Source organism: Nerophis lumbriciformis, linkage group LG27 (genome assembly GCF_033978685.3).
Source record: "Nerophis lumbriciformis linkage group LG27, RoL_Nlum_v2.1, whole genome shotgun sequence".
In the NCBI taxonomy this organism is placed as follows: domain Eukaryota; kingdom Metazoa; phylum Chordata; class Actinopteri; order Syngnathiformes; family Syngnathidae; genus Nerophis; species Nerophis lumbriciformis.
Genome location: NC_084574.2, coordinates 27,830,001 through 27,842,500, shown reverse-complemented (window position 1 = coordinate 27,842,500; position 12,500 = coordinate 27,830,001). Strand labels below are relative to the sequence as shown.

The 12,500-nt window shown below is 39.5% G+C and overlaps 1 protein-coding gene across 1 annotated transcript in view; it reads right to left on the bottom strand.

Moving 5' to 3' along the window:
• Positions 1-12,500, bottom strand: part of abcc6a (ATP-binding cassette, sub-family C (CFTR/MRP), member 6a) — a 106,258-nt gene that overhangs the window by 14,014 nt on the left and 79,744 nt on the right. The window contains exons 14-20 of the mRNA XM_072916465.1: positions 12,464-12,500; positions 9,104-9,191; positions 8,571-8,640; positions 8,087-8,213; positions 5,868-6,044; positions 1,941-2,108; positions 1,579-1,762 (exon numbers count right to left, since the gene is read on the bottom strand). The exon at positions 12,464-12,500 is cut by the window's right edge and continues 110 nt beyond it. Coding sequence (XP_072772566.1) covers positions 1,579-1,762; positions 1,941-2,108; positions 5,868-6,044; positions 8,087-8,213; positions 8,571-8,640; positions 9,104-9,191; positions 12,464-12,500 — 851 coding nt within the window. The remainder of the gene's footprint in view (positions 1-1,578; positions 1,763-1,940; positions 2,109-5,867; positions 6,045-8,086; positions 8,214-8,570; positions 8,641-9,103; positions 9,192-12,463) is intronic.

Here is a 12,500-nt window from a genome sequence, read left to right as displayed (position 1 = left end):
TGCTACATGATGCTTTTAGTTTCACTAAAGCTGGATCTGTTTAGTACACAACTTCTAAAACTTGTAGCTCATCCTCCTTATATTCAGGCTGGAAAATATAAGGTTCTCGATCATTATTTGTCCTAAAGTAATCGTTGAAGGGAAAAACGAAAATTCCAGCTGCGAAATTAACATAGTGCTTAAACTGACCAAATTATGTAAATATTACATGTTATTGTGAATGTTCCTGTTACTACATAACATATATACTTAGCACATGTATATAAAACATTGATGGATGTTTTCTTTAGAGCACTTTATAGAGCGATTCCCATTGGATCCATTGTTAGCTGACTTTTGCTAACATCTATTTACGAGTTAGAATGCATTAAAAAAAAAAACATGTGTGTGCTTGTCTCATATACAGATTGTGAATGAAAGGCAACATTCCCCAAAAAGCACAGTTCCCAATTAAATGTTGAACAGCCACAATATTGTGAGCACAGTCTCACGAGGTTCAAAACAAATACAATTACACTCAGTTCATATTCAAATAATGTTTCCATAGTATTATTTCGTCAAACAAACAACTGTTATATTTAAAATGAATCACAAGATCGTTCAGGTCTATTGTGGCGAGTTAGTGTTTACTGTGCAAGACATTTATCCTCCTGCTAACTGGCATCCTTTGCAGCGGACATTAGTTTTTGGTTTACTGAGGTACCTTAACCTAAGAGTGCCCCAATTTAAGAATGTTTTTCAATAAGAGCTGTCTCTCAGCTTATTGTTATGCTTTAAGTCGCAAGCATAAATTTGAGTTACAAGCATCCCCTCTGTTAGTTGGTGTAGAAAATGTCACAGTGAATTAAGTAATATCCGACAAAAACATCTGGTTTTACTGGCTAGTATTTGCTTACAGCTCGCTAGAGATTGACAAAACTTTGCTTTTCCAACCATGGCAAGGAAGAAAATGAGTGTGAAAAACAGTGCTGAGAGAGAAGAAGCAGATGATATTCATTGGATTAAAAAATAACTCATCAAAAACATGTCGACAACTTGGCGAAGCAGTTTGAGCGTATCACTGCTAGTCTGCACCATACTGAAGCAGAATGACTCTAACGCTGGCCAAGAATGTTACAATATAATAAATAATATCTAAACAGTGGACATTTATCCATGGAAATATGGAGAAGATGCTGATGGTGTGTTTGACGGAGAAGGAGATACCGTAAAAGTCCACTCTCCAAGATAAATGATGTACATTAATATTACATTACTTCACAAAACTACGATAGTTGTTAGTAGTACATTATATTGTATGTTTTTTTATACAATATTTATTATCTAAAAGTGTGTTTTTATTTTTAAAAGGCATGTTTCATGTTACAAATTGCAGGTGTTTTGAGTTATGAGTTGCATCACAGAGCCAAGTTGAGTTACTACTCTATTTATTTTGGAGTTAAATAAAACAAATACCAGTGTTTTTCAAAACTAACATATTCAGCACAAGGGACACTGTTTTTTCAAGCTTTATAGATAACTAATATGACAAAACACCAAAACAAACTTACAAAAAACTTTCAATTTATGGCTCCTCACCTCTTTGTATGGCGCTCTCTTTCCTCTCTCCACTTGCGAAGGTGTGGATGAAGTCCGCAAAAGCGCCACGGCGGCTAAGGAGTTCCTGGTATGAGCCGCTCTCTGTGATTTCTCCGTTCACGAGGACGAGGATGAGGTCAGCCTGCGGCAGGAAGCTCATCCCATGGGTCACCAAGATACGGGTCTGCAGAGCCACACAAGTAAAAGGAAAATATGCACAACCCAACGTTAAACTTTGGCTGTCTGAAGAAAAGAAACGTCGACAAAGTGTCCGTCTATGTCTAGCTACGACAACAATGCAGTGAGTGGTCGAGGATGTCAGGAAACTACATTTTCTCTATACGAGCTCAGTCGTACTCTACCTTGTCTCGAAGTACGCCTTTGGGTCCGATGACTTTTTCGAAAATGTGCTGCCCGACGTGTGCGTCAACAGCAGACAGCGGGTCATCCAGCAAGTACACATCTGCTTTTCTATAGACAGCCCTGGCCAGGCTCACCCTCTGCTTCTGCCCACCTGAGAGGTTTAGTCCCTGCAGGAGGAAGATTGTGAGTCAATGCTCATAGAATTTAAATGCAAGACACGGTAAGATACTATAGTGGTAACTAGCTTTTCATTAGAAAACGTCAGATGAAACAGAATCGTACAAAAACCGAAGCTGTTTTTCGCAAAATAAATAATAAGCGCACGTATATATAAGCTAATTTTTATTTGTCTCGGCCAGAAATCTGCGTTATAAGAACGCCGGCTTATTAGGGACTCCCTGAGCCCAAAAAAGTCTGGGGGCTATAGAGCGTTTTCTATTTGGGCTCCATTACTCTGGAACAGTTAGTGATGCTACCTCAGTAGAAGCATTTAAGTCCCACCTTAAAACTCAATTAGACACCCTAGCCTTTTAAATAGACCCCCTTTTAGACCAGTTGATCTGCCGTGTCTCTTTTCTGGAGAGGTTTTTAGGTGGCCACAGATCAGTTTCTATGCAGGATCAAGTCGAGAACTGGGGTGGATCACTGCTCTATGCATGTTCGGGACGTATCTGTGCCCCGATGTGTCTACATGCAACAGGATCCCCTGCTGGCCTCCATATGGACTGGACTCTCGCATTATTAACAGTATCCACTCGGCATCCATTGCACCGGTCACCCAGGGGGTGGGGGGTACCCACATCTGCGGTCCCTTTCAGGGTTTTTCGTTGTACCATTGGGTTGAGTTTTTTCTTGCCCTGATGCGGGATCAGAGCCGATGGTGTCTTTGGGGATTGTGCAGCACTTTGAGGCTTTGGTGATTAAGAGCTATATAAATAATCTCTGATTGCTTGATCATTTTTGGAGGAATTGTATTTTGTACATTTATTGGCATCACAAGTCTAAAGGCTGCAGATGCACACTGCAAATTATTTGCCACTTGCCAAGATTTTTAATTTTTTTTCTAGAAATTTCCCAAGTTTTAAGAGCTATTTACATATTTTTTAGTCACTGACTAATCTTAATTTTAGCACGAGTAATTTTTTTCTTCTTCTATTGTTGTTTAAACATGTTAAAAATGAGAAAATAACTATTTAAATGTTTTTTTGTTTTTCTCCACATAGAAAACCCTGTTTAAAAATGTTCTGTTGTTAAGTAGAAAATGAATGATACGCGGGCAAACAGACTAATTTGTTACGCGTTATGTGATAACCTAGATGGTCTACCAAAACCTGTGCAACATTTTGAAAAAAATATAAAATGGGTTAAGATAGGGTTATTCAACTGGCAAGTTGAGTTCAAAACTTGGGAAACAAACATTTTGCAAACAATCCCTAAAAACACTAGAGTGCTCCTGTATAGAACAACTTTGACCACTGTAAACATACTTAACTGAGGCATTCCACAGGGCACGCCTTTAAGTCTTCTCATTTATGGCAGTTACAATTTTTTTTAAAGGGAAACATTATCACCAGACCTATGTAAGCGTCAATATATACCTTGATGTTGCAGAAAAAAACCCATATATTTTTTTAACCGATTTCCGAACTCTAAATGGGTGAATTTTGGCCAATTAAACGCCTTTCTATTATTCGCTCTCGGAGCGATGACGTCACAACGTGACGTCACATCGGGAAGCAATCTGCCATTTTCTCAAACACCGAGTCAAATCAGCTCTGTTATTTTCCGTTTTTTCGACTGTTTTCCGTACCTTGGAGACATCATGCCTCGTCGGTGTGTTGTCGGAGGGTGTAACAACACGAACAGGGACGGATTCAAGTTGCACCAGTGGCCCAAAGATGCGAAAGTGGCAAGAAATTGGACGTTTGTTCCGCACACTTTACCGACGAAAGCTATGCTACGACAGAGATGGCAATAATGTGTGGATATCCTGCGACACTCAAAGCAGATGCATTTCCAACGATAAAGTCAAAGAAATCTGCCGCCAGACCCCCATTGAATCTGCCGGAGTGTGTGAGCAATTCAGGGACAAGGGACCTCGGTAGCACGGCAAGCAATGGCGGCAGTTTGTTCCCGCAGACGAGCGAGCTAAACCCCCTGGATACCTTCGCTCACACCGTCCCTTATGCCACCGAAGATGATCAAGAGAAGAATATCGACCCTAGCTTCCCTGGCCTGCTGACATCAACTCCAAAACTGGACAGATCAGCTTTCAGGAAAAGAGAGCGAATGAGAGTATGTCTACAGAATATATTAATTGATGAAAATTGGGCTGTCTGCACTCTCAAAGTGCATGTTGTTGCCAAATGTATTTCATATGCTATAAACCTAGTTCATAGTTGTTAGTTTCCTTTAATGCCAAACAAACACATACCAATCGTTGGTTAGAAGGCGATCGCCGAATTCGTCCTCGCTTTCTCCCGTGTCGCTGGCTGTCGTGTCGTTTTCGCTTGCATACGGTTCAAACCGATATGGCTCAATAGCTTCAGTTTCTTCTTCAATTTCGTTTTCGCTACCTGCCTCCACACTACAACCATCCGTTTCAATCCATGCGTAATCTGTTGAATCGCTTAAGCCGCTGAAATCCGAGTCTGAATCCGAGCTAATGTCGCTATAGCTTGCTGTTCTATGCGCCATGTTTGTTTGTGTTGGCATCACTGTGTGACGTCACAGGAAAATGGACGGGTGTATATAACGATGGTTAAAATCAGGCACTTTGAAGCTTTTTTTAGGGGTATTGCGTGATGGGTAAAATTTTGAAAAAAACTATGAAAAATAAAATAAGCCACTGGGAACTGATTTCTAATGGTTTTAACCCTTCTGAAATTGTGATAATGTTCCCCTTTAATAATGTGATTTTTCTAACTAATGTGTTGCTGTGGCGTATTTACTTCAGATGCATTTAGTAATCATTTGTTCAACTTCTTTAGTTATACTAGTGGTGGTCCTCAAGGTTCTATTTTAGGTCCTCTCTTTTTCATAATTTGGGCTACTCAGTCGGTGGCCCCTGAGTTCAGGTAAAAAAAAAACGTCAGAGACTCACATTTATGCAGCAGAGTCTTAAAAACACTAGAGTGCTGTCATAAAGACGATCTTTGACTCGATTTTTTGCAGAAGGTCCTTAAAAACAGCAAAGCGCACTTGTAACTGACAAAATAAACTGAACAAAATCAAATGTTTACTGTAGAGTACGCCGGTTCTCTGGAATATACAAATTAAGACTGATAGTGAAGGGAGAAGTCCGGACCCCCGGCCCTATGCTTTCTGAAAAATTGGCCCCCAAAACAATTTACCGCATTTTTCGGAGTATAAGTCGCACCGGAGTATAAGTCGCACCTGCCGAAAATGCACAATAAAGAAGGAAAAAAACATATATAAGTCGCACTGGAGTATAAGTCGCATTTTTTGGGGAAATTTATTTGATAAAAGCCAACACCAAGAATAGACATTTGAAAGACAATTTAAAATAAATAAAGAATAGTGAACAACAGGCTGAATAAGTGTACGTTATATGAGGCATAAATAACCAACTGAGAACGTGCCTGGTATGTTAACGTAACATATTATGGTAAGAGTCATTCAAATAACTATAACATATAGAACATGCTATACGTTTACCAAATAATCTGTCACTCCTAATCGCTAAATCCCATGAAATCTTATACGTCTAGTCTCTTACGTGAATGAGCTAAATAATATTTGATATTTTACGGTAATGTGTTAATAATTTCACATATAAGTCGCTCCTGAGTATAAGTCACACCCCCGGCAAAACTATGAAAAAAACTGTGACTTATAGTCCGAAAAATACGGTAATTGAATATCGGTGGCATACAAAACCATGTATGGTTTATGTAACTCCTTACCTTTTCTCCAATTTCCGTTGCATCTCCAGCAGGTAGTATGTCTAGGTCAGGCAGTAGGGCGCAGGCCTCCAGCACACGATGGTACCAAGTCTTCAGCTTCTCACGGCCAAATATGATATTGTCTTGGACTGTGGCATTCTGGATCCAGGCCTGCTGGGGCACATATGCGGTACAACCCTGCAAAGAGTCATATCAGAGAGAAGGCTGAGCTAAAGGCTAAGATAGACTTTACTTATCCCATATTGCGGAAACCGTGTAAAATGTACAGTTCACATATATACAGCATAGACAGGAGAAAAAAGGGATGCAGTTAAAGTAGGAAAATACAAAATACTAAGCAAATACGCTATACACACATATTGCACGCCATAAAAACAGATTATGCTATATACACATTATAGTATTTACAATTGTGGACAGGCATGACCTGCAGTAGCTCTCCTTCCTGGACAGTCGATGTAACAAGTCTGTTGCTGAAGGAGCTACTACTGTACATATACATTCCTTCAAAGATACACACACTTTGGGCCTGATTTACAAAAAGTATGCATGTACTTGATAGCACATGCAAAGCAGATTTACTAATCGTGTGCAATGTGGATTGCGTCTGTTAAGTAAGCAGAATAAAGCGTGCAATCTATTTTGCCTCTTTGTCTTCATTAATATGCAGAATATGCTGATTAGCAAAATACTCACGAAACTGGGAGGAGAAGATGCAAATATATTATACAGCACGCAAAATGGGATTTTTCAACACTCATTATGGTTTTGTGAGCACTATTTAGCGTTTTATTTAGAACTTCTGAAAAGTACACAGTTGCACAAACGAATGCAGGATCAGTGCTCTCGCTGCACTCGCGCCGCAAAAAGTGACGAAGATCAGAGAATGTGTGTGTGTCAACCTATTTCCATGGTCTGTCTCTGTCATAATTACAAATATTAGACATTACATCTTTTTATAATTTTATAGCTGCTTGCTGGGTGAGTGAAGGGGTTAATTAAAACAAATTCCATTGATATGTTTTGATGTCTGCTGGCGTTTTTTTTAATGACGCGCCTTTTTTATATTATTTAGATTTAGAATATGTGTTATTAATATATCTCTTATCGTATCAGACACCTCGGTCTCCTGAGACGAATCCGCTCATCCATGCAGACAGGACACTGGCCGAGAGTTAGTCCGTTGTGTCCTTGAGCAAGACACTTCACCCTTGCTCCTGATGGGTCCTGGTTAGCGCCTTGCATGGCAGCTCCCGCCATCAGTGTGTGAATGTGTGTGTGAATGGGTGAATGTGGAAATAGTGTCAAAGCGCTTTGAGTTCCTTAAAAAAGGTAGAAAAGCTCTATACAAGTATACAAGTATAACCATTTAGTGGGTGGCTGAGAGTGGAGTCGGCTCTCTTGGTTGCTTTGTTGGGTCCGCTCCTGGCCATGCTCCCCCCCACCCCAGCAGAAGATGGGAAGATGGCGTGGAACACCGCAGAGGCCACCACAGTGTATATGATTTTTTTGTTGTTGTCTTTGTTTTACTTTTGTAGCTGTATGTAGAAGTGGCTGGTTATATCAGCTCTGCTCTTTTAATGTCTTTAATGTCCTTTGTGTTCTTTGATGTTTGATGTTTCCCTCTTACACACATGCTTATGCATGCTATGGCTATGAGTTTTTTTCCCCTTGGCCCAGGCTTAGACTGAATTTTTTTTTTCAGGCGCCGGAAGTTGGCAGACACCTCAGCAATCCTGTTCTGTCTCCCTGTAATGTTTGTCTGCTCTTGAATGAGATTGTGCTGAAAATTTAAATTTCCACTCGGGGATTAATAAAGTATTTCTGATTCTGATTCTGATTCTGATTCTTATATGAAAAAACACTCCTTGAGCAGAGTAAGTGCAGCCTCTCTCTCGTGAGTGCATACAAGTGGATACACTGCCTGGACTGCTTCTAAAATGCCCATAAACACATGTCTGCTGCTTGTTTAATAGCAAAACCCCACAGGTAGGAGCATGATGATTTAAAAGTGCAGTAAATGATCGAGTGTCTCCATGGTGAAAGCTGCGTAGTACATGTCAAAACCTCATTTAAATAAGGCGGTCTTCCCCGGTTATGAATAGCACGTGCAATAGTACACACATTTTTATGGATTGCACATGCTGTCTAGCACGTGGTATTTGGATCTTCGTAAATCAGGCCGTATGAATGTTTCATGTGGAGTACATGCTTTGTACCTTCACACTGACATAGCCACTTCTTTTCTCTGTTTCTCCAAGCATGGCGGACAATAACGAGGACTTCCCGCTGCCCACGTGTCCGACCACGGCCACCAGGGAACCCTGCGGCACACGGATGGAGATCCTGTAACGTGAGGCAAGAATTGTTTTGTAAGTAAATAGTGGTTCTTTTAAAGATTGTATCTTTAAAAAAAATACTCGGTAACACTTTAGTATGGGGAACATATGAACCATTAATTAGTTGCTTATTGACAGAGGGTTAGGGTTGGGGTTGGGGGTAGGGTTAGGGTTAGGGAAGACTCTTAGTTAATGGCTTACTGGTTGTATAATAAGGCCATGCAGAATAAGGCATTAATAAGTACTTATTAATGACTAATTAACAGCCAATATGTTACTAATTTGCATGTTAATAAGCAACTAATTAATGGTACATATATTCCCCATACTAAAGTGTACCAAATACTCTTTTGATAGCTCATACTTTTTAAGACATGGGGGGCCTTCTGTAGACCAGCTGAAAGTTCCATTTTCAATCGTCACATCCTCTCCATCTAGGCAAGGCAGAAAGCAAATCAAGACAAATGAGGAATAACCCTTAGTGGCAAATTACGCTTTCAAAACTAAATTCCAGAGTCAGTGAGCTGCTGGGGCGCAGATGCAAGTAGATTTGCTTCATCATAAGGATTACAAATCTGTCGCATTTTTTGCAGGGTGTCTGAGCAAGTGTTGACAGATGTGAGACAGGAAACTAACGTGTTCGTCTAATTCCACTATAAATCACACATTTGAATTCTTGCGCTGATTTACGTTTAACCGCTAAATAAGAACATCCTGTCATTACGTTGTCTATCTGTCACACTGGAGGCCCAGGGAGTGACAGTGCACATCATTTATGTCAAACTGTTGTGCTCCACAAACACAAACAACTAAATCTTGCGGTACGATTACATTCATTCAGACAGCCTGTACGGGGGAAAAACAGTGTAATCATTTGAGCATGGGTGTGGTTCTTACCAGAACTAACTAGAGCCTTTAATACATTGTCCACTTTGAGTTCTTCTGAACACAGATACTTTCCCAGACGTTTTAGGGATACCACAGCCTGGAACACAGAAAGTAGTTTATCCTCTGACCGACCACAGCTTTATAACCACTTGCATAATCCTATGAGATGTAATACAAGAGCTGCATCTAAATTTTGGATTGAGACTGTCAGAGAGATAGATATTAATTTAACCATTACTTAATTATGGTAAGTTAGTAGTGATATAAAACTGTACCGTGTAATGCTGAGAGACAGATTTTAGAATGCCATCCATCCATCCATTTTCTACCGCTTATTCCCTTTGGGGTCGCGGGGGGCGCTGGAGCCTATCTCAGCTACAATCGGGCGGAAGGCGGGGTACACCCTGGACAAGTCGCCACCTCATCGCAGATTTTAGAATGATGCAAGGGAATTTGACACCACTACAAACTACCACCACAGCAATAAACACATTGTCCAGATAAAACCCATTCCAGCATCACTCAATACTGAGCGTTATTTTAAAGATAAAATAATTGTCATACAATCCTTGTAGTTATGAGAAATCTGATTCATTTTATTGACTTAGACACTTATTAAAATGAATCAGAAACTCTATTCACTCGATCCACTCGTCAAAAAGCACATGCGCAGAAACTCACGTACACAATACTTTGCCTCCTTGAGTCAGTGAAACTCAAGTCTTCGTCAACCCGGGAGTCAGGGAAATTCAAGTCTTCATCAAGTATTTGTGAGTCAGGGAAATTCAAGTCTTCATCAAGTATTTGTGAGTCAGTAAATATCGAGTCTTTGTCAAGCACCTGTGAGTCAGTGAAACTTGGGTTTTTGTCAACTGATGAGTCAGTGAAACTCAAGTCTTTGTCAAGTATGTAGGAGATGGTAAAACTTAAGTTTTTGTGAACCCATAAGTCAGCAAAACTCAAGTCTTCATTAGTCAATTAGTTATCAAAAATAATGTTTTTGTCGAGTACCCGTGAGTCAGAGAAACTTGAGTGTTTGTCAAGTACCCGTACGTCAGTGAAACTCGACTTTTTGTCAACTGGTGAATCAGTGAAACTCGAGTCTTTGTAGAGTACCTGTGAATCAGTCAAATTTGAGTCTTCATCAACCTTTGAGTCAGTGAAACTTGAGTCTTTGTGGAGAACGCATGTGATAGTAAAACTTAAGTTTATGTGAACCCATAACTCTATTCACTTGAGTCACTCGTCAAAAAGCACATGGGCAGAAACACACGTACACAATAACTTAAAGTATTTGCAGAGCTTCCATGAGTCAGTAAATCTAGCAGGCTTAGTGAGTGAATCGTTTGTTTTGTCGAGCCTGTGATGCAGCTGGCAGGAAGGGGAAAGGAGAGGCAAAGGCCTCAAAACAACAAAACTGTCAATGAAATTCTGACTAAAATGATCTGTACCAAATGAATGAAGTCTCATTCATTCTTCTGTGTTTTTATATCACATACTTTGCAAGGAAAATAATATGCAACTTTTTGACCCTATTTTGTGCATAGGCAAGCTTTCTAGGTGAGACCCCAGAACTGTTTAATTTTCCTCATGAACGAGTTTTAGGGGATCTGTTCATGACTTACTCATCTCTAATGCCTTGTATTGGATCTCATTACTAGCTTGTGCAAGTAAGTTACCATGTCATATCATATCAAATTAAATCAAATTAGATTTTATTTTATAAAGCGCTTTACATACATCAAAATGCAACACCAAGACAGACTCATGCATCAGAAAGGACAATGCATTACACACACACACACACACACACACACACACACACACACACACACACACACACACACACACACACACACACACACACACACACACACACACACACACACACACACACACACACACAATTTTACTCAACGCAAGTCAAAATTTTAAAAGAAAAACGGAACATTTGTGCAATATTATGATAAAAGTTGGAATTGTACTTTAATAACAGTCGCAATTTTACAAGAACCTTAAAATTTTGCTAATTTTATGAAAAGACTCGTGATTTTACTCGACAAAAGTCACACTTTTATAAGAAAACTTTAAAATGTTGTCATTATAATAATAAACAGAATTTTACTTGGCAACACTGTGACAAAAGTCATAATTTTATTCAATAAATGTCACTATTTTACAAGAACAACAAATAAATTGGCAATGTTGTGATAAAAGTCAGAATTTTATATGACAAATGTCACCATTTTGCATTAAAAAGTAATAATTTTACAAAAAAAGTAATAATTTTACGAGAAAATATTGCAATATTACAGAAACAGAAAACATAATTTTTTATTTTTGAATTTTTTGTTTGTAATTGGTTTTTAATCTTCATTATTTCCTTCAAGTTATTACAGTATGTCTCTAAAAACATATTTATTTTATTTATTTTTTATTAATTTTGGCCAAATGGGGCACATTTCAATTTCTTACACACACTTACATATGTTGGCCAGAGGGGGAGCACTTCAAATTTTTACACACACTTGTAGGTAGATAGGTAGGTCTTTATTGTCATTGCACAAGTACATCGAAACTTGTTATTTCATATATTGACCAGAGGGCGAGCACTTTTAAAACCGACACACAGTCAATTTGAAAAATCCCTCCTTTTTGGGACCACCCTCATTTTGATAGATTTCACCACCAAAGGCGCAAATGAGATCTCTATTTTTTGTTATTTTGTAACATGCTGAAGGCCAATGACAAATGAGTCACGGACCACAGATGGCCCCTGTGCCGCACTTTGGGCAACCCAGCTGTAGAAGCTAACTGTTAATGGCCACTATAGTCTTAGTACTGTATTTGTTCATCCTACGGTCACATATGGGTCGCGGGTTGTCTTACGTCAGCACCGGAAGTCGTAAAATCAGCTGTTCACCTGGCGGGTTTTTTCGGGGATGAACAGGGAAGTCCTTTTTTAGCTACCGTCTTCTTTTATCATATATTGCTGCCTTTGCACCTGTCAATGTTTACTTTTGTATGCACATTAAATCAACAAAAAATCCTGACTTTGGAGCAATGTTCACAGACTCTAGAATTTGGCTCTCTATTAGATGCAATGGTTTTCAGTATTGGGACCATGATTTTGGTCCTAACTTGTTCACCGGTCCTCATATGGAAGGTACTTTTCCTTGTTGATGTCTCAAGAAGGGTAGGAAGAACAAGAACACACACACACACACACACACACACACACACACACACACACACACACACACACACACACACACACACACACACACACACACACACACACACACACACACACACACACACACACACTCACACAACCGAGTGTAATGGCAATCGTGAGTGAAGACATACCTGCATGGTCGTGCTTATTGCAAATGGAAGTTGGCTG